The 22,733-nt window shown below is 45.5% G+C and overlaps 2 protein-coding genes and 1 pseudogene across 2 annotated transcripts; 1 reads left to right on the top strand and 2 right to left on the bottom strand.

Annotated features, from left to right (window-relative positions):
• Window positions 1–2,433: 2,433 nt before the first annotated feature.
• On the bottom strand, window positions 2,434–4,458 carry LOC136522702 (expansin-like A4). Its single transcript, XM_066516514.1, has 4 exons — window positions 3,822–4,458; window positions 3,560–3,705; window positions 3,277–3,464; window positions 2,434–3,197 (listed from the first exon to the last, which is right to left on the bottom strand). The coding sequence occupies exons 1-4, from the start codon at window positions 3,985–3,987 to the stop codon at window positions 2,774–2,776; spliced, it is 924 nt and encodes a 307-aa protein (XP_066372611.1). The 5' UTR covers window positions 3,988–4,458; the 3' UTR covers window positions 2,434–2,773.
• A 2,954-nt stretch (window positions 4,459–7,412) lies between these two features.
• LOC136524734 (uncharacterized) lies at window positions 7,413–9,640 on the bottom strand. Its single transcript, XM_066517992.1, has 3 exons — window positions 9,275–9,640; window positions 8,434–8,589; window positions 7,413–7,757 (listed from the first exon to the last, which is right to left on the bottom strand). The coding sequence occupies exons 1-3, from the start codon at window positions 9,638–9,640 to the stop codon at window positions 7,413–7,415; spliced, it is 867 nt and encodes a 288-aa protein (XP_066374089.1).
• A 5,055-nt stretch (window positions 9,641–14,695) lies between these two features.
• On the top strand, window positions 14,696–16,262 carry LOC136524807 (GDSL esterase/lipase At5g55050-like; annotated as a pseudogene).
• The last annotated feature ends 6,471 nt before the right edge of the window (window positions 16,263–22,733 follow it).

Below are 22,733 nucleotides of genomic sequence, written 5' to 3'. Positions count from 1 at the left end.
TAAATAGGCTTGAATTACTCACTTATTTTTCTTGGAAGCCTCATCGTCCGGTGGAAGAAAGCCACTAAACTGAGCCACCAGCTCTCTCCAGTGATCGTTGTCAACTATCCCTGTCACTGAAAGTCCCCCCAACCGAAGGCAAAAAATAGCCTTCACGTCCTGCATGGTCAAGGTCATCTCGCCACAAGGTAGGTGGAACGTGTGGGTCTCAGGCATCCACCTTTTATAAGAATAGAACGACTGTTAGTTGCCTCAAATTTGTTACAAGAAAGTTTACGTACAAAGAATGCACTTGCACCTGTCTACAGCTGCAGTAAGTAGTGTTGGGTCAAGGGGCGGAAGACCGTGGTTGACAACATGGACAAGCTCGAGAAAGCCGGCACGCCGTATGTACGGCGCATAACGCTCGTCTCACTGGTGCGCCTTGGTGTGTGTGCGGGGCCTCAAAGGAGGCAAGGCCACCTCTGCGTCGTTGTCACTCAAGATGTGTGCTCGGTGCTGATCGTCGTACTCCACCTCAAGAATAGGATACAACGGGTGTTGCGTGGGGGGCCATCCTGTTACAAATTGATAAACAAATGATAGAGTATTCAAATTAACAAAATTCAAATTAACATTATGTGGCATTGCAAAATTTGAACTACTTGTTATGCAATATGAAAGCACATGTATATATTCAAAGTAAAATTAACAGACATATCACGCACTAGTAACATAAACAACTTCACTAGGAATATAAGCATTTGACGAAACTTCATGAAGTCATCAAAATCGACGTATCACGCATTAGTAAGTACCGACATTTGTAAACTAGTATCTATACCCAAAATCCCTAACTAAATAACTAACTATAAACTAAATAATATATACCTAATCAATCCCTAAACCCAAAATCCTAACCTCAAACCTAAAAACTACCTACGTAAATCACAAACAAATTCACTAATCTAACTATCCTAAATCACTAACTATCCTAAATCACTAACTATCATAAATTAATAACAATCCTATATTACTAATTATCCTATATTCACTAACCTAACTATCCTAAAACCCTAACTATCCTATATTACTAATTATCCTAAATCACTAATTATTCTAAAATAATAATAATCAAAATAACATGAAATCGTACCTTAGGAGCGGGCGGCCTTGACGCGCCGGCGTTCGTGGCGTGGCCGGCGCGTGCGTGGGCGGGTGCGGCCGCGTGCGGGCGCTGGCGGCGGGCGGGCGGGCGGCTGGCGGCGGGCGGGCAGGGGGGCTCGCTCGCGATATTTATTTGGCTCTGCCGCGCCACGGATCAGGGCACGGCAGTGCCGCACCAAGATCGGTGGCGCGGCAGGCCCTGCCCCGTTAGCGGTCAGCGATTCCGGTCGCCTCCACATCAGTCCTCTGCCGCGCCACCTTGCATGGCGCGGCACAGGCATTTGGTCGCGCCAGGGCAATAGGCGCAGCCAAAAGTGTTAGTTTAAAAAAAAACTGACCATGTTAGATTTAAAATTAGTTTTCAAAGTGTTAAAATAAAAAAAATCCATACAAGGGGGTGCACATATGATGCTGTCATGCATGGGCCCATGGTATTGCCATGCCACCCCACTGTATTTCCATTTCGGCTTCTCAATGAGCCAATCCATTTCAAATTTGATCAGACATATAAAAAAGATATTAATATTTATGATGTGTAATAAGTATCATTCGATTAATCATGAAATATATTTTCATAGTAAATCTATTTTGGAGATATAAATATTTATATTATTTTCTACTAACCTAGTTAAACAAAGTAGGGTCAATTATATATAGTAAGGAGAGCCATACGTACTAGAATTGGAATGCATGCTTGGCACGCACGTGACACTACATGACAGCCTGAATCCATGACCATAAGTTAAACCATGTATGCATTGCATGCAAGGTGCATATATGATGCTGCCGTGGCCCCATGGCATTGCCATTCCACCATATTTCTATTTATAGAGGAAACATATATACGATGGAATCCACATCTTTGATGAAAATATGAAAATTTGTTCAAAAAATGCGCTTATGTAACTAGAAAAAAAAAAGAAACTTGGCACATATGTAGTATATCCATATATGTGCTCAAATACAGAAGTTTGGGACGCAAACTTATTTTCGAAAAATTCATACGAAAATGACCAGTTCCACTTGTATGAGCACTCAATCAAAGACAAAATTTTTGAATCTTAATTTGTCTTCTATTATACTTGCACTAGTTTTGTCATTTTCTATACATTTTTCAATAATGATTTCTCAACTAAGGCTTTTTCGTGTTATTAGTACATATATATATGGATGAACTATAGACATTCAACTTTAAAAAAAATGAAAATACATTTCTTGAATTATTCGAAAGACACATATTTCCTCATATTTTTGCTGCTCTATATAATATATAGCTGCTCTGTTACATCAGTCACAGCGAATCTTGCGCACCAATCCAAAGCTTGTGCAACCTTCATCATTCATGCATGTCAATCAGAGATCCATCGGCCCCTCCGATTGTCCATAATTCAGCAAGAAACGCAGCGTCAGAGATCAGCTCTTTGTTGTTTTGCTTTCGCTTTTCATTGACGAACTCCATCATCGATTCATCATTATTCATCTCATTAAAAAAATGCGGCGAATCTTTCATGTACGACGGAGGTTCATCAGTATGTACAAGCTAATCTCGATCGCCTGCAGGTTAATGCCATTGTTTGCCTGCCTGCCTGCCTGCCTGCCTGATCGTCTTCTCCTACTGCCTAATCATCTACCTGAGCTCCTCGCTGCCGGCCACCACCGGCGGCCGTCGCGCGCGGCAGGAGCGGGCGCAGGTGGTCAGGGCGATGTCGCGGACCCGGATCCCCGTGTCGTGTACCTGCCCAGGCCGCCAGTCCGCCGGCACCACGTCCCCGCCGGCCCGCAGCCACTTGCCGCCGACGCCGGCTGTGACGACGAGCCGGAGCTGCAGCGGCCCCGCCGGGGCTCGCGAGGTGCGCCACATCACAACGCCGCGCCTGCGCACGCGCGCCATGGGCCGCCACGCGGGCGGCGCCGCCGCGTGCGCGATCTCGACGGCCGCGATGTCCGTCTGCCCGCCCTGGTACAGGAAGTTGATGGCCAGGTGCGCCGGGTGCCTGCTCCCTTCCTCCACGCGTATCGACAGGTTCTTGTTATTGTACTCGCAAGGTATTCTGCATGAAAGCTTGAATCTTTAGCTCGGAACGGAAATTTTCATGTAACAGGTGCATGTACTGCAGAATTTTTCGTCACCTCCTGAAGTCGACCTGAACAGCATTGCCGTCCAAGCCGGGCAGCAGTTGATCGGGCGACATGCCCGGCCTGGACATCGCAGCGAAGGCCTCCGTGGTGAGCAGGAACCCCGTCCGGTTGGCGGCGCCGGCCACCACGACGACCTTGACGCCGCCGTCGCCGCACACCCTCCGGTCTCTGCACCTCAACTACAAGCAGAAATACACAGTACTGTCATTTAACCGGAGAGATATGCACACATTGCGCTGCAGAGCAAGTCAGCTGCACTACAGACTACACCCACCTGATAGCAGACGCCGCAGCCGGCGCCGTCGCGGAAGAAGTCGGCACCGGCACTGGCGACGTGGGGCGCTCCTCCGCCCAGCTCCGCCGCCGTGGCCCCGCAAGCACCGCCGTCGTCTGTAGCAGTACCAGCACCACGCAGCAACGCTGCACATTGATGATTGATGTGAACAAGTGGCCGGGCCGGGAAGAAGGAGGTTGAGCTGAGAGCTTCATCGGGGGGACCCACAGGTACAAACGAAACAAGTAGTGTTCCTATTTACCGTCGAGGTCGGGAGAGGCGGTGGAGTGGCGAGGGCACCAGTCGCAGTAGTAGTTGTTGCTGGAATGAGGAGGACGAGCAAGGCAGGACGCGGGACACAATAGGAAGATGATGAGGCCGCCAGTGGTGAAGAGACGAAGAAGCACCATCGTCAGGACGGCGGCCATGGTGCACCGGAGGGGAGCGCTAGCTGCAGCTGGAGCGAGGCACAAACCACAAAGGCAGAGCTAGGTCATCGTAGCTAGCTACCTGCTGGAGTTTGGACGGCCGGCGGCGATGGATAAGAGACGGCCGGCCGGCCGGGCGAGCGGCGAGCTACTATATTAGCTGCTAGCCATGGGGTTGAATGGTAGTGGTAGTGCTCTAGTGGAACAACAACGTGGGGACATCAATGCAACGAGCTGATGAGGCCGCTGCCATATTCCGCCAATGCCAGCCAACGGGAGAAAGAATAAACGGCGCACGAGAGTCGAGTGCGTGGAGAAAAAGACCGGACAAATTCGAGGAACACGTCGTCGTCGTCGATGATGGGCAAGGCGCAATTGGGCTTTGCGCATGATGGGGCTGGGTGGAAGTAGTAGAAACAAAATTAAATGGCTGTCGCATCCATGGCGTGCAAACACTTTCCGCCGCCGCATTCGTCGTTCCAAGTTTTCGGCTCTGGTGTCTTGCCCTTTGGCCACACCACACAAGCTACGAAAACTGCTTCTTTTGGAACTTCCGCAATTAAAGAAATGGTTTTTTTATACACCTTGTCACCTTCTGCTCACGGAGGCGGCGGTTTTTAGTTTCCACCGTCCCTATATATAAATCATCATTGGGCCCAAAAGGCATTGGCCACGTCCGCTCCGGAAATCGATTTTTCAAAATCAGTTGGATTATTAGGTCCGCCTCTATAACACTACTGCAACAATCACTTGAAACACACATTTTCAGATTGTTAGAGACGGTGGTGTTCAAGTCCACTCCTCAAAATTGTTTTTAACCACATCTGAAGTCCTATTTTGTACTAGTGTTTGCCATCTAACTAAACATCGGTACTCATAAACTTAAGACAAAAGGTTCATTTTATCACACTCATGTGCAGGTTGGTTCTAGTTTTCGAGCCTCTCAGTTATTATATTCCATTCACTTTTCAACCGACATCTACCAAAACCACTTCACTTTTCAACCATGACACAAATTCAAGATGGTTTTCGCTGACATGTTATTTGCATGGTGGCATGACAAATTCCCCATGTTTTTGGCACTCCTGTCAAGAGCACCACATACGCCGTGCATCTTATCCGCACGATCGACGTGCCTGCCATGATGGTGCATCTTGTTTATTAGTTTGTCCATTAATTAGCCTATGTGATGTGTGATAATTAATCACGCACCTTCTAGATACAATATAATAATCCCGTTAATTTTAATTAAGCTGCCACTACACCACCATCGTCCTAATAACAAAGACAACGACAACCGTTTCTCCACGCCGATACTCGCTTAGTCAACAACTCCACATCATATCATCCCAACTGTCCATGGATCTGTGTCGGATGGATGATCCTAGTTTGATGCACCAGGTGCAAGTCCAGGTCCATGAGCGAATCCAACAAGGTAACATTTAGGAAAAAGTTCATTTTAGCGTAAACTATCGCGATGGTGTAATTTCCTCCTTAAACTCTAGAAACCATTTAAATTACTTCCTTGTGCCGGTTGAAAGTGGTTTTCAAGGCTGATTCATCATTTTTACTTTTAATAAATATAGTAAATACCTGATAAGGTTTTTAAAACACAAAGAATATCTCTAAGCTTCTCAAAATTCCAAGAAAAATCCTAGAGACAAATTGGTATACGAAAAATCCAAACAAAATGTTTAGAGCTCGTGAAAGTATATATAAGACGTTCGAAAATATATTTAGCTCTAGGAAGATAAGAAAAATATCCAACGAATCTAAAAAGTTCCAAAAAAACATTATGATCGATGCCTAAATATGCTTTGAGAATTTTCCATAACAAATGAAGAGATGAAATGTTTTTTAAAAACATTTTGGCATTAATTAGAATGTTTTAGAAATTTTTCTAGTTTATTTTGGATTTTTTTTCATTTTTCTATAGCTAAATCTAATTTTTGGAAGATGTTTTCATGGGATCCAAATATTTTATTTTGTTTTACCATGTCCCACTATATCTCTAGGATTTTTTTAGAATCTTTATAAGCTCAGAGACATTTTGTGGTTTATAAAAACCTTATTAGGTATTTGCCAATTTTTTTAACTAGAAAAGACGATGAAACCATCTTGAAAACTATTTCTAACTTGGATAAGGAGGTAACTCATATGGTTCTAAGAGTTGAGAGGGTAAGATATCCCATTGTGACGTTTTTTTGAGTAGGTAAAAGAAACTTTGGGATACTGCTGGCCCAGATGTTCTTGCACCACATTGCATGGCAGTCCAATCAAGAACAGTAGTACTCGACCAGTGGGCCTTACGCCCTTACCCTATGGGAGTTGGAGAGGCCCAAACTGTTAATCAGGGCCTATGGGATTTTTTTGGGCGTAACACTCAGGGCCTGTAGTGAGACACATTAGGCCCACTGAGTGTGCCCCTGGACTCCACAGTGTATGGTGAGGAGCATCACACGGCCCATGCATTGGCTCGATCCTCCCTAAGCTAGCTCCTCGATCGTACTTTGGACGTACATCTATATGAAAACGGTACGGATATTTTCGGACCGTATTTAAAACCGAATCCGTTTAGAGGGATTGAGATCTGTTCGTATCCGAGTCCGAATATCCAACATCCGATACCGTATTCGTATCCGAATACTCAAATCGCATATTTATGATGTCGATATATATCCAATCGTATCATATCCGACATAGTTGACACTATCCGTATTCGAATCCGAATCTAGACAGAAATATGAAAACAAATGTAATATCGGTGATATCTGTCCGTATCCGATCTGTTTTCATCCCTATCTACTGTTACCTCAGCATGCATGATGCATCAAATGCAATGCGCTCGTGCTCTGGCCTGCATGCAGTTTCGCAGTGCACTTCTAAAGCGGTACGCCAGGCGCCAGGCGTCCGGACGCGGCTCCGACACCTGCGCCACTCTCCGTGTCCGCATCCCGCCTCACGCTCTGCGTCCCGCGCAGTGGCGGAGCCAGGAATTTGTGGCTGGGTACACCAAATATAAAAAATTTCGAAGCAAATATGCAATATAATGGACGATAAGGTATAATGGCCATAAATTTAACAAATTCATAGTAATAACCAAAGTACAAGTTCAAAACATAAATAATTAAGAAATATTACAAAGCAGTAACAGCTACTACAATATAACTCTACGATCCCCTTATTGGAAGAGATTGATGATATCCTCACCGAAGAATTCCCTCTCAATAAATGTAATCAAGCAATTGTTTAAATATTCATCATCCATTTTGTTCCTTTGCTTATTCTTCACATAATTCATCGTGGAAAACACTCTTTCAATACTAGCAGCAGTGGCTACGGGAAGAATTAGCACCAACTTAAGCAACTTGTAAACAACATAATATTGTTCATCCTTTTATGTGTCCACAAGCTTAACTGAAAGCTCACATAGGTTCTTCAAATTTTAAAACCATATTAAGATGCCATGGAAGTTTCCCTAATTCTTCAGTTGTGAAATCCTTAGGATAAAAATTTGTAGCAAGTGTAACCAACTTGGCTTGATCATCAGCAACAAATGAATCAAGTGGACTAAATGCTGCCATGCAAGAAAGTAGTTCTGTGTTTACCTCATCAAATCTATCATTCAGTTCTCGAAGTTGCCTATCAATGACACTCACAAACATATCAACATGGAAGCGATGATAGTTCACTGTGCCATTATAGAACCCTCTTTTAGGTCTCCCAACAGGATAATAAGGACCCTCCATGTCAACAACTTTAATCTTGTACTTCACACAAAAAAGTGACCCTATGAAGAAAACCATTCCATCCTTCCTCTTTCCTCAAGCACTGCAAATGAAACTTTGTAAGATCAATAAGCTCCATAGCATTCACAATACCTTGATCTTTCTTTTGCAAAGCCCTACTCAAGTCGTTGGTATAACCAAATATTTCTTGCATCAAGTGTGCCATGAATACAAACTCAAATGACCGAAATGATGTCAACATAGTCATAGCTGATTGGGCCTCCGTTGTACTATACTCTTTTCCAATCTTCACCAGAACACGCCTGATTGCAGGATACATAGAGATAACATGCATCACAGTTTTGTAGTGAGAGCCCCAGCGAGTATCACACGGCCTTCCCAAACCCATTTCTTGATTCAAACCCCTTTTGGATTCTACTTCCTCCAACTCTAATGCATCAATTAGTTCCTTAGCCTGAGCCATTCGGAGCATTCTCATCTTTTTACAAGAATTGCCAAGAACATTTAACAAGATAGCAAGCTGTCCAAAAAACCATGTGCAATCCCCACTCTCCTTAGCAACAGCAAAAAGAGTTAATTGTAGCCGATGAGCAAAGCAGACATAATAAGCATATGGAGAATCGTCCATAATTAGCTTCTTCAGCCCATTAGTATTACCTTTCATATTGCTAGCTCCATCGTATCCTTGCCCACGAACCATTGCAAATGTCAAATTATACTTCATAAGCATATGCTCCACTGCAGCCTTAAGTGCCATAGCACTAGTATCTTCAACATGGGCAATACCAAGGAACCTGACAACTGATCGTCCCTTTTTATCAACATAACGCAAGCAAACAGCTAGTTGTTCACTCTGATACACATCAGCAAGTATTGCAAAATGTTGACCACCAAGTTCTTCAATGACTAGCTTAGTAGTTAGTTGGGCACAACACTTGATGAGCTCATGTTGTATTTCATGGGATGTCATCTTACAGTTTTGTGGAGCATTCTTTAGAACCACCTTGTCAACCTCAAAATTTCCTGCAAGCCAATTTAAAAAGCTCAAGAAAATTTTCTTTGTTTAGTGACTCTTCACTTTCATCATGTCCTCTAAATGCCAAGCCTTGACGCAACAAAAATCTCAAGCACTTGAGTGTCCATATTAAACGGAGCTTATATAAGGCTTTGTACTGTGTGGTGTTAGAAGCAATAGACTCCCTAATTGATGTTGTAGGTGTAGTGAACCTATCATATTTTTCTTGAGCTTCAGCATGAGCACTATTGACAGCACCAATGTGTTTTCTTAATCTTGATTTTAGGTGCCAGTTCCTCCATCCACCTTTCACAAATGTATCTCCACCAGGGCATTTTGTTCTATCCTTGAACAAATAGCAAACAAAGCAAAAGGCTGCATCTTTTTCTACACTATACTCAAGCCATTGATTTCCCTTAAACCAAACAGGGCAAAAGCGACGTGGATGACCACTTATATCTCTATATTTAAAATCATGATTCTTTGGTTGACATGGCCCCAACTCAATATATCTCCTTCTAACTCTATCCTGGTCATTGACATCATACCTTGAGATGGGAATCCGCTTCCCAGGATCATGCTCAAGCGCTTCCAAATCTGCTCTGCCTTCACCCTCTTCATCAGTTGCAGTTTCTTCTACAATTCGAGTTGGGGGGCCTCTGTCCGGCTGGGGAGCTTCACCATTTGCTTCATCTTCATCATCATTATGTGCTGGCACAAGTTCAGGAGCTTCACTATCATTCTGTGCTGGCACAAGTGGTAACTGCATATTGCTCTCATTACTCTCAATCTCAACAGAATGAGCATTTGGTGTGAATGTGGAGGTTGTTTTTTTTGCCTTTGCAGCTTTCTCCCACAATGCAAATATGCTAACACCCTTCTTCTTCATCTACATTACAAGAATGAAGAATACAATCAAAAGAATTAGAAAAACAAATTCTCAATAGTTCACTGAGGAGTGAATCTAGGGTGGTGCTCTGCTTGCTCACCTTGCTTGAAGCTACCGAGCCGAGGGGGAGGGCCGGTCGCCGGAGGGTGCTCGGTGCTCCAGATGGGGCGGCGTCGCCGCCCAGGCGCCGCCGATGGCCGGCTCCTCACAGCAGGAAAAGGGGCAGGGGCCAGGGCCCTAGGGCGCGAGGGGGAGGGGGAGGTGATTAGGGGAAAAGGGCGAGTCGGCCGGAGTGAGGGAGGTGGCGAGGTGCTGCCCGCCGGCGCCGGTCGCTGGAGTCGGAGTGGGGGAGTTGGCGCGGCGGCGTCGTGCTGCCGTGCCTTCCGCGCGGAGCAGCCGAGCACGAGGGAAACGCTTGCAACATACGTTTAAAAAACAGATGAAACATTGGGGATAGACGCTTGCAAATACGTGTACAATCATTGCATGCATCTGAAACAACATATGCAACATCCCCGATCTACTTTTGCAACATTCGTATGAAACAATTGAAACATACATCTGAAACAACTGAAACACTTAGAAACAAGGGCTTGCAACATGTCTGAAAAGCATATAGAAACACTTGAAACACAGCATCGCTACGTGGCCTTGACCTATCTAGTGGGCAACTACGGTGACACAGGCTCGCTGGATGGTTGGCGCCCGCACGCCCGCCATGCCTGCCGTTGGCCGAGGGAGAGGAGACGCTGCTAGATCTAGGGAGGGCGCCGCCGGCCGGTGTAGGGGAGGGTCAACAGCTTGCTTGGATCTTGCCGGGGTGGGGGAGAGGGACACCTGATCCGCAGGTATTGGGCGCTCCTAGTGGATGAGGACACCGGGGTTGGGGGAGGGGCGTTGCCGGGGGTGGGGGAGGAGGCTGCTGGCGGGGTGGGAGAGGAGGCCGTCGCATAGACGAGGTGAGATAGCTGGGGGTGTGAGCGGATGTCGCGTTGGCCGCGGAGGGCAAATTACGCAGTGGATGCGGCCGCTGTGGACGGATGGCTCCGTGAAAGTAGTGGATGTGGCCGCTGTGGACGGACGGCTCCGTGAAAGTAGTGGATGTGGCCGCTGTGGACGGACGGCTCCGTGAAAGAGTGGCTGTGACTGAGTGAGAGAGTGGGAAAATGTTACCGTACTTGAGAGAGTTGCCTAGGCCAGACCCAGGCCCATTAAGGGAAGCGTCCGTCCACCCGGACATCCTGACCCTATCAATATGGCTTCTAAAGTCTAAACTGCACCATTACATGTAATCTAGCTTGTTGGATGGTTGTGGCAACTGAATTTCGAGCACGAGGATGCGTACGCCGACAGACCCAAGTATTGCTGCTTAATATGGAAGGTAATACGAGCACAGCAAAACAAATTGGAGGTTTCCGCCCACTTATTATAGAGGCCAAAATGTATGGTCAAATATAGCTCTCAAGAAACAGAGAAACGCCACTGCTGTTAGCTTATTAGCTAGCTACATGTTTATCGCGTGAAAAGTAATTTGTTCTACGAGCAACCGACGGGGATGAAAAAGCAAGTTATTCTCATCATTTGATCAATGATTAAAACCTTCCTATACATGACTAAAAAAACGATTTTCAGGAACAGGACCACGTGAGCGCAGTCGGCATGCCACGTCAGTATACGGGGCGAAACCCGTTTGGACATGTGCCGAAGCATAGGACAAGTTTAGGGACCAAAAAATAAAAAAAAATGGAAGTTCGGGAACTAGATGACATCTTCTTCCAAGTTCAGGACTGACAAAGTATTTTACTCTTTTTCGATCATTTCTTTTCTGTTCATTTTAGGCCCCGTTTGCGTGCCCTTAAACCTGACTTGATCCGCTTCTTTTTTCATCCGAAACAGTGTTTTTCTCTCACAAATTCCTCTAGAATTCCTCCAAACCATCCAAATTCCTCTAGAACTATACCAGCCGAACACCCCCTTAGTTTGTCTTGTGTCTTTTTTTTCATGTTTTTTCTTTCCAATTTCCTTTTTCTTCAAACTATAAGCCGCCAACTTACCGTATAATAGGTTGTACGTCTCAATATAACGTCCAGACATAAAATTAAAAGAGTATTTCCAACTAATTTTTTCTACTTTCTGCAGTACCATCATGCTTCTTATGTCGTGTATATAGTCCGGACTCACAATTCCTCCTCAAACAAGTTAGCACAACACACGTCCAGTGACAATGAGAAGTCTGATCACAAGACATGTCCAATGATTGTATGAAGTTCGCTTCTAAGACATTAGAATAAATGGTATGATCGTTAAATAATTCTATGAAACATGACAAAATAATTTATGCAAATGCTCTCGACATGTCTCCAGTTCTAATTAAATCCAAGATTCCCGAAGCTCCAAATAACCAGTTCCAACAAAATGCACATCAAGCTTGCTATATCATGCCCGGGTGAAAAATGTGCCTCCTACACTCGAATTTTGTGAGTATGTTAAGAAAAATTCAGGTATTTTAGAGGAGTTTCACACCTAGATCAAAGGTGCTTCAAAAATCAGGTGAAATATTAATTCCTCATACCCGATTTTTAGTTAAGTTACACCAATTATATATACCTAGAAAGAAGACCAAAATAGTCAGCGTAACTTTAATTAGTACAAGTCGAGTGTAATCCAACATAAGTTGTTGGTAACTAATTAAATTCTGGGTGTGACTGTGGATGGGTGGTGGAGGTGATTTTCACTCGAATCTTAGGATTATCCATGTCTTCTATTTTGGAAAGAAAAAAGGTAACGCAATGAAAGAAAAAAATATATATTCGGGTGCGGGGAGAAATTTTCACCCTAATATGGAAGTAGAAAAACCGATCTACATATTTTTCTAGAGCTGAAACTTTACTAAACATGGCCTCAATGTTTGTTTTAAAGAAGTCAGGTGTTGCAAAGTACGCAGTTGACTTAAAATTGAGATATTTTTGGAAAAATGAATATTGTATTGAAATTAAGATTGCAGCCACACACCATGGCCATGATCAATGGTGACCTAACAAATCGAATTGGATAACTATCATTTTGTTCCGTGTGGATATATATAGTGGGTACGGTACTTTTGAACTGAAAATTTGAGATTAGAATGGACAGAATCATATATTATAAGAAAAAAGGCAGAGGGTAGATGGTCGACCCAGTAGTGGACCAGCTCTCTTTTGTCGTGTTATAAGGGCATCCACAATGGTTGACTCATAAGCTAGCTCTAAGCATTTTTTTTCATATATTTTAATAGAAGAGAGAGAAAAGATTAGCTCTTGATCAAGAGTTAAGTTCATACACATGTTTCAAGAACACGTGAGAGTGTCATGTGGGGCTATCTATGTTATGAGCTATATGCTAAAAATAGCACTATTGAAAAAGTTGGTTTAGAGCTAGCTTATACCATTGTGGTGCCCTAAGTGTGGACGATTTAGTGATTTACAGTGGGTAACAACGCTTGAGTTGAAATTGAGAGATATATTCTAACGTTAACGTTTCTAAGCAAGAGAGTGTCTTTGTATAAAACCACTAAGAAATAACATTTTAAGTGATAGTATCTTTAAAAACAGATTAATATATTAAGTAGTAGACATAGATAGTTTATCAATCTATACAGAGTTTATATTGTTCAAAGCTAGATATATAGTGTTGTAAGTCATCTGGATGGACTTGTATTTACATTCGATGGAAGTATAATGCAAGAGGCCGCAGTAGGTGTTGCAGCTAGCTTGTAGCTTTGTATATACCTGAACGCATGTTCCAGTTAGTTAGCTTGTCTCCAGCTGGAGTTTGTGAAAACAATAGGGCCGGCTAATGAATAATTCAAACAAAAAGTTATATCGTGCCTCTGACTTTTGGCGACGCTAGCTAGCTACTTAACTATTTTGAGGGCTTTAGCTACTTAACTAGTACATACTCAACACAATAGTATATGTATATAGTATTTGCAAATGGCGCGTCATTGGCTTTTTAGCTAATTGATTGATGAGCGATGTAAGATGATGATGCTGCTCCTAACCAACCACTTACAGCAACTTAACCAACAGTATCAAAAGTTGCATGCAAGTAAATTAATCTATTATTCAGTCATCGATTTAACCGGTCGTCTCTCTTGATAGCCTGATGGTCAGTTGTTGAGAGCTAGAAACACGGTGATTGTTGCCCGCGATCGTGAGGTCGTCATCCCATTAATTGTTGCAAAATCTGATCTGCTAATAGCTGCAGCCATCTAATTCTCGTAGCTAGCAAAAGAAATATATAAATTGGCCAAGGCGGCACGCAAGAGGCAACTAACTGATCATCATCGGGAGGAGGATAAAAAGGTTTCCATCACTGTTGGATGATGAGAACGAATCTGCCAGCTGGTCTATTTTAGACAGAAGAGGAACGAACATACAGTTTAATTTTATTATGGCCACTACACGCAACCATCCACGCACATGGAATGGTCAAATTAACTGAGTCAGCGCAATTAGTGGGGAATAATCCAAGCGATTGACCATTTTTAGACATCTGTTCGATGCCCGCTGCGGCGCAACCCTAGCGCGCCCGCATCGGCCGCCTTCTCCCCCTCCTTGCGAGCTCCGGCCATGGAGCTCCCCCCCCCCCCCCCCCCCCCCCCACACACCTCGACTTGGCCCGGCCGCCTCCATCGCCACTAGGCCCCCTAACCGTCCGGCCACCGTCCCACCATCTGGTCAGCCTGCCTCCCCCTGAGCCCCTTCTTCTAAGCCCGTCGGAGTTGGGGAATAAGGGGGTGGGCGGCCATCGGGCGTGGGCGCGGGCGCGGCCGGCAGTCCGTCGGGGAGAAGGTCGTCGGAGATGAGAGAGAGAGAGAGTGGTCGCGGATCGAGCGTGGGGCGCACGTGCGGACGCGTCGCCTGATGGATAAGCAGTGCAGCAGGCGATTGAGGAGGAGTAATTCTGTATTTTTTTTACTATATACTTAGTAAGTAAATGAAGCTTACACCTTAAAAATTAAGGTCCAAAAATTACCACGTACGCACCTTAGTTTATAAAAATGCTGTTGTTTAGAGTAGTTCCATACCTAGATTAAAGCTGTTGCGAGAATCGGGTGAAATATTCCTTCCCTACACCAATTATATCTAGAGAGTACACCAATGCAAAATACTCACCGTAACTTTAATCAGTAAGTACTAGTCGAGTGTTGTATATTTAGGAGTAATATATAAGTACGTACGTGGTACCCTTCCAACTCCATTTCTATCAAGGACCTGCATTAGCCAGAGATGTATATGATCTCCATGGGCTACAACAAGCTGGCGATGATGGAGCGTCTTGTGCTGTGCCTCGTGATGGTACTATCCATGGACGTCCTCGGCGCCGCCGCCGGCGTCTTGAAGCCGCCACCGGCGATGTACGTGTTTGGCGACTCGACGCTGGACGTCGGAAACAACAACTACCTGCCGGGGGCGAACGTCCGCAGGGCCAACAGGCCCTACTACGGCGTCGACTTCCCCGGCGGCGTTCCCACCGGAAGGTTTAGCAACGGCTACAACACCGCCGATTTCATTGGTAGGTCGCCGTAGCCCTATGCATATTCTCTTCTATAGAGTATAGTATATAGTACATAAGTACGTTGGATTGCAGCAAAGTGAATAGGGTTGGTGAGCAGCCCTCCGCCGTACCTGTCGCTGGTGGCGCCAGCAAGCTCCGGCGGCCTTCTGGTCCCCACTGCTCTCACCATTGGCGTCAGCTATGCTTCCGGAGCAGCTGGCATCCTCGACTCCACGGTAAAAAGTGGACAAGTGTGCTCCAAGCCTCGCGTACTATAGCATTCATAGGAAATTAACGTTAATCAACAAACAAGCTGAAAAGCATGTATGAATGCATGACGATGCAGAACGCCGGCAGCACCATCCCGCTGTCGAAGCAGGTGCAGTACTTCAACGCCACGAGGTCCAAGATCGCCGCGGCGGCGGGATCCTCCGACGCGGTGGACACCCTGGTCAACAGGTCTTTCTTCCTCCTCCTCTTCGGCGGCAACGACGTGTTCGCGTTCGCGAACGCGGAGCAGGCGCGCAACAGGTCCGGCGCCGCCGACCTGCAGAGCGACACGGCCGCCTTCTACGGCAGCCTCGTCTCCAACTATTCGGCCTCCATCAGGGGCCTGTACGCGCTGGGCGCGCGGCGGCTCGCCGTCGTCAACGTGGGGCTCGCCGGGTGCCTGCCGGTGTCGCGGGTGCTGGGCGCCACGGGGGCGTGCGCGGAGGACCGGAACCGGCTCGCCAACGGCTTCAACGCCGCGCTGCGGTCCCTGCTCGCCGACCTCGCCTCCAGGCTGCCCGGCCTCGTCTACTCCCTGGCCGACAACTTGGGCCTCATGGCGGACACCATCGCCCACCCGCGGGCGTCGGGGTTCACGGACGTCGCCGACGCGTGCTGCGGCGGCGGCCGCCTCGGCGCTGAGGCGGCCTGCGCGACCAACGCCACGCTCTGTGCAGACCGCGGGCAGTACTACTTCTGGGACAACATCCACCCTACCGAGCGGGCCGCGGCGCTCAGAGCCCAGGCATTCTATGACGGCCCGGCCCAGTACACTACGCCCATCAACTTCAAGCAGTTGGTCCGCATGAGCTGATCGATTTTGGCCATTTGCTTATTCATTCAGCGACCTAGTGAAATAATTCTACGAAGATGATTTGATATCTTATAAGTGAACCATGGTACATCCCATGTTACATGGACAATTGACCTGAAAATAAAGAAACAATATTGAACAAGCTTTCATGTTAGCTGATTTTGCTCTAACAATCCTTATACAAGAATCATTGAGAGTTAGATTTGTGCCAACTATTATGAACGAGTCTGGTTACTTTAGGAACGTGAGTCATATTTGGCAGTATAGGGTATCGTACCCGGTGTCCTCATAAATATGAGAGGAGGACTCATATTGTAACCAGAATGATACAGTGACAAGGTCGCAGGAGGGACCAGATAAAGTCAGCCCTCCCATGCATGTCGTTCTATGATTTGAGCCCTCACAGGGTCCATCGTCGTCTACTTACCAGATGTGGTGACTGGGAGGAGTTATGCGCTATCGAGAGCGAGGGAGGGGACATGCTTGACGAGGCGGACATACTGGCATAGTCATGGACGAGATCTGGTCAGATCCAGAGGGCACACTTGGATCTTAGGACAGGAGGTTGACGGCAGCGCCGCCTCTCCACACTGGATCTGTGAGGAGAGGCATATATAGCGAGAAGGAGAGAGCAAGAGTTGAGGGGAGTAGGATTATAAGGAGAGGCAAGGAGCGATAAGAAGAGAGAGAGTTGAGAGAGCCCCTACCCGCCCACGAGATGAGCTCTAGCCATGGGAGGGGGTGGGATCGCAGCACATCAGAGGAAGACGGAGTTGCACCGGCCGGAGGTGAGTGGGGCCGCCGCACCATGCCCCGGAGGGGGATGGGACCATGACACTCCAAAGGGAGGCGAGTCCGCAACCAGTCGAAGGCTTGCAGGGCCACGCTAGGCTAGAGGAAGGAGGGTGCAAAGGGGAGAGAGAGAGAGACTTAGGGCCCGTTTGGCATGGCTCCGGCTCGTGAAAAAACAGCTTTGGCTCTGGCTCGTATGGAAAAGCAGCTTCTTCTGACTCTGGCTTATTTTATACGAAAACGTTTGGCAAAACGGCTTCTCCTAGTGTAAAGAAGATGTGAAATGTCCAAAATACCCTTATATTTTTTTCTTTTTTCTTTTTTCTCTTCATTTTTCTTTCTTTTTTTCTTTTTCTTTCCTTCTCCCTTCTTTTCTTCTCCTTATCCGAACGGCCTCACTCCATCCATCTCTCTCTCTCGGGCGTTCGGATAAGGAGCTACCGGCACCCACTCCCTCCATCCATCTCTCTCTCTCTCTCTCTCTCTCTCTCTCTCTCTCTCTCTCTCTCTCTCTCTCTCTCTCTCTCGGGCGGAGCAGGAGGCTGGCCGCGGAGCCGGCAGGGCGGAGCCGAAGGCCGGCGGGGCGGAGCAGGGAATCTAGCTGCCCCAACCGCGCCTACGCACCGCCGCGCCGCCAGCTGCCGCGACCGCGCCTGGCCCCATGGCCGCCGCCGCGTCGCGCCGTCGGCGGCAGCTGCGGCCCCGCATCGACGTCGTCCACTACTCATCCTCCTGGGACAAAGATGGAAAATGAGTTGTTGGGACGAGGAGAAGCCGGTATGAGCCGCTATTTTTGGCTTCTCCCCGGAGGAGAAGTGTAGAGAGCGGGATTTTAGGGGCTTTCGCCGGCTTTCGCTCGTGAGCCGTTTTGGTTTTGTCCGTTTGGCACGGCTTCATCAAAAGCCGCTCGAGAAGCTGCTCGTGAAGCCGTGCCAAAGGGGCCCTTAGGAGGCTCCAAGGGTTTGCTTGTTTTTATTTGTGTCTACGGATATTGGTCGTAGGCTAATTTACTGAGGCAGGCCTTCTAAGTGCATGTCTCTGAAGATCAATTTTGAGAGGTACTCATTCATTGGTTATCTTTGTAAATAAAATAACCATCTCTAAAATTCGTAGGTGTTTTAGGAAACAGACATATTTTCTAACATCTATGTTAATAAGACGAGCTATCTGTTGAAATAAGACTTAGACATAATAGGATCTTAATCTTAGCCTAAGCAAGATCACTAACTCAAACTTATGTGGAATAGATCTTAGTGACTAACCAGAGTCCTTAGATGCCATCTATGCCTCTGTGCTTGATGTAGAAGTTCATGTAGATGAAGTAGATCTTAGTCTTCACTAGATTTGGGGTTTGATGCTCCTAGTTGGTGAAGAACGCGATGTAGATCTGCAATAGTACCTGGACGTGGGTAGATGGCCTTCCTAGACCCTCCAGCGCATAATTAATCGGTTATGTGAATAGTCACATGGATTAGAGAGAATAATGACGCCAGGGGCGCTTCTCTTATTTATAATCGCGCTGCGGGACAGGGGGCCGAACCCTTAGAATTCTAAGAGTTGCTGCCGATCATGGCAGTTCTTATTTAGTTGGATATTAATGATGAGTGGGTGGACCAAAAAAAACTTAACGTTTAATTAGTCTCATAATTAAGTTCGGGATTAGCCGAACCGATCACATTCCAACATTCTCCCACTTGATCGAACGACTAATGCAATTATGCAACTAATGTTCGCCTTACACTTATGTTCACACTCAGTACTACAGCAATACCAGACCAATGCGTCGTCAGCAGCATTAATCGCCACTAGGACCCCATTACCCATAGTTCACTGCAATACCTTGTTTGAACGCTTATTACTTATTAGGAGTATATGGCCCTATTACCAGAAATTAAGTTAGAGACTCTGCACTGAAACCCAAATTGATTTGCGCGCTCATAAATGGGATAAGTGTTAAGCCTCAAATAATCAAATATCCTTGCATCAGCTTAGTTCTTATTTTTCTCAAGCTTCATAATTTGATCCTAGGTTCTTTCTTTCACAACATTTAATCAATGTGCTTGGCATCTGCATTTGATGTGTCGTTACTCAAAATAGTACTACAACTCAACTATAGGCCTGTAGCAGTATGTTAATACTCAATTTTTTTGGACTAATATCTCTTAAGCCACATGGCCTCTCGTATTCATGCCACTAATTGAGCTCATCTTAAAAACTAATTATATTTGGAGCTTTTAATAAAACTATCCTTTTCTGCAAGAGTAGGTATAATCTAATTATGCACTTTCTTATACATACTCAAGAGAATTGGCAATCGACTAATTCTTAAATTTTATAAGTGACATGATGATTCTTTTGGTGCCTCGTCAATAATTTAAAATTCGTTAGCACCTTCCAGTGGACCTATTCTGGATTAATAAACTAATATTTTTGCCAAGTATCTCGATGCCAAGTCTAGACTAGTATTGACTTGAGCATTCTTAAAGTTAATGACAGCTGAAGCATATGGAACGTCTTCCTCTTCAATTGTTAGTAACTTATTCTTAGAATTATTTGGGATAATTAATCTTACTGTGTTGTGCAATTGCACTGTGCAAATAGACAGGCGTGGCACTAGTTATTCAAACTCTATCACTTAAGCATTCATTTGATATGCCTTTTGTGATAGTCCTAGTACTCAATTGGTCATGTATTAGTGTATTTCAATAGCCAAAAACTCAGAGGCTTCACCAAAATATATCATATTAAAAATTTTGGTGAGTAGAAAACTCTTATGTGACATTCCTATTGCCACGTAACTTAACTTCACCCATGTAGAGTATTAGGACAATAAACTTTTGCACCCTTTTTTATAAACATAATTGTCCACTTAATGAAATTCTAAACCATATTGGGCTATGTTCTTAGTTTAAATCTTTTAAAACTCTCTTTGAAGTCACGCTTAGAATTGTAGACCCTTTTATTGCCTACTGGTTTGACTTCATCAGAAAACTTATTAACACCCACACTTTATATATACTTATGGATCTAAGCTCATAAAATTGATTGGTTTAGAATTGTAAGGAAAATGGACCCTAGGCTCATTTACTTTGGATTTTGGTGTTTCATGACCAACACAACCAAATTGGACTAATGAATTTGTAAGTAATTGTTTTGTAGTTCAATAGGGTGCAAGACGTGACTTGGACAAAGGCGACATGATGATTCCATGATCAACACCATAAGCAAGACCTAGAAGCACAAAAGAAGACCCAAGATATCAAGCAAAGTCCAAGCACAAAGATGGGAACCAAGCCGGAAGCAAGACCTCGAAGAAACGAGCTCGACAGAGGTGACCGGATGCTGCCACGAAGGCACCGGACACGTCCGATCGTTGCCCTTGCAACCGCAGTAATAGACGCGATGACCGGACGCTGAGCAAAGCAGTGACCGGACGCATAGGTGACACTGTTCATCATCACGACACCGTTCTCAGCGTGATCGGACGCGACGGCAGGACAACCGGATGCATCAAGGAGCAGCATCCGATCGAGTCTAGAGAGATTCCAGAGCGACGCCAGCATGACCAGACATGTCTGATCGAGTGTGACCGGACTCAGCCTAGAGTCCGATCAACGCACGTGCTCCAACGGTCGGGACGACAGCAGCGTCCGATCAGTAGAAGAAAGCTAGGTTTCGCCTCCAACGGCTACTTTCTCTATGAGGGTTATAAATAGACGCCCCAACCGGCCATTTGAGTAGTGGAGAAGTGAGAAAACATACCAAGGGTGTTGATACACCATTTTAGTGATCTCCACTTGTATAGTACTTAGTGATTCATTAGGTGATTAGCGTAGGTGCTTTGCGAAGCGCTTAGGTTGATTAGACCACCACTTATGCGCTTGCTCTAGGTTTAGGTCTAGTGTTTAGTGAGGTTTGCACACCTCTTATCACTTGGTGCTTGCGCACACCATTGTTGTACATCGGAGGGGCTTGTAGTCTTGTGAGACCACACCAACCGTATTTGTGGTGTGGCCGCCACCGTGTACCAGAGGGAACAAGGCCTGCGGCGGTTCGGCCGGAAGCTTGATAGTGAAGACGGCAGGGAGCTGTCCGGGAGAGGCTTGCCGGAAGGCACACCGGAGACCCACTTGCGCATGGGGAAGGCCCAGGGCTATCCACGAAGTCACTCGACCGGGAGCTTGGCCCTTACGAGGGATTTCTTACGAGGGGCTCCAACAAGGACTAGGGGGAAGCTTGCGCGCTTCTCGATACCTCGGTAAAAATACCGGAGTCATTGATGGGAGTTTACATATCTCTACCTTGCTCTTTAGCTTCTGTATTTACATTGTTTGCATAACTCCTTTTTGCGGTAGAGATAGCAACACACTAGCAAAACCGTAGTTGCATATTTAGATAGTTTATCTTTTGCATAGGTTTTGCTAAGAATAGAAAAAGAGGCCATAGTTTAGAGTTTGAATTTTAAGTTGCCTAATTCACCCCGCCTCTTAGGCGTCACGGTCCCTTACAAGTGGTATCGGAGCCGGTTGGCTCAATTTGGACCTTTGGCTTCACCGCCGTTGAGCCGACGCTATTTAGAGTGGTTAGGATGGATACCTCTAGGCCTCCGCACTTTGATGGCACTAACTTCCCCTACTATAAAGCTAGAATGGCTTGTCACCTTGAGGCAGTAGATTTGGGTGTTTGGAGAGTCACTCGTGATGGGATAAAATCCATTAAGAATCCCGATAAAACCACAAAGAGTGAAGAAAAAGAAATTTATTTCAATGCTAGAGCTAAAAATTGCTTGTTTGAATCTTTAAGCATGGATGTGTTTAACCAAGTGTTCACTTTAAATACGACACATAAAATTTGGTTAAAACTCCAAGAGCTCCATGACGACACAACTAATGTCTGTGAGCAAAAACATTGTCTACTAAACAAAATTATGATTCCTTTAAAATGAATGATGATGAGATTGTTTGTGATATGTATTCTCATTTGAATCTAATTATCAATGAGCTCCATTCAATAGGATTAACAAAGCTAGATGATGCGGACATCGTGAGGAAGATCATCTCCGTGCTACCACAAAAGAAATATGCAAGCATCATCACCATCCTTCACAACATGGAGGACTTGAGCACCATGACCCTGGCCATAGTCATTGGCAAGATAGTGGCATTTGAAATGTCACGCAAGATGGGTCAAGAAGAAGCCTCTTCATCAAGTAAAGGCAAACCTCTCGCATGTAGTGATAAAAAGAAGATGAAGGGCAAGCAAGTTGAGACAAGCTCAAACTCAAGCTCCTCAAGTGAAGATGAAGAAGAAGAAGAAGAAGAAGAAGATGATGATGATGATGATGATGATGAAGAAGATTCAAGTGATGATGATCAATCTTCCTCCTCCACCTCTGACCTTGATGAAGAATCAATCAAACTTATCAACAAGGTGGAGAAGATGATCCAAAGGCTCAATGTCAAGGGTGTGCCCATCCAAATTCAAGATTTCATCTTCACCAATCAAAGAAATGAGCAAAGAAAGAAAGAATGCTATGGATGCAGTGAGTTGGGGCACTTTGTGGAAGTTTGTCCAAACAAGCCCACACCCAAGACAAAGATGAAGACGTACAAGAACCAAGCCCTCACATCAATAAGGTCATGGAATGATTCTTCAAGTGAAAAAGAAGACCACCACAAG

Source organism: Miscanthus floridulus, chromosome 18 (genome assembly GCF_019320115.1).
Source record: "Miscanthus floridulus cultivar M001 chromosome 18, ASM1932011v1, whole genome shotgun sequence".
NCBI classification, from domain to species: Eukaryota; Viridiplantae; Streptophyta; class Magnoliopsida; order Poales; family Poaceae; genus Miscanthus; species Miscanthus floridulus.
This window is presented reverse-complemented; position numbering and strand designations above follow the sequence as displayed.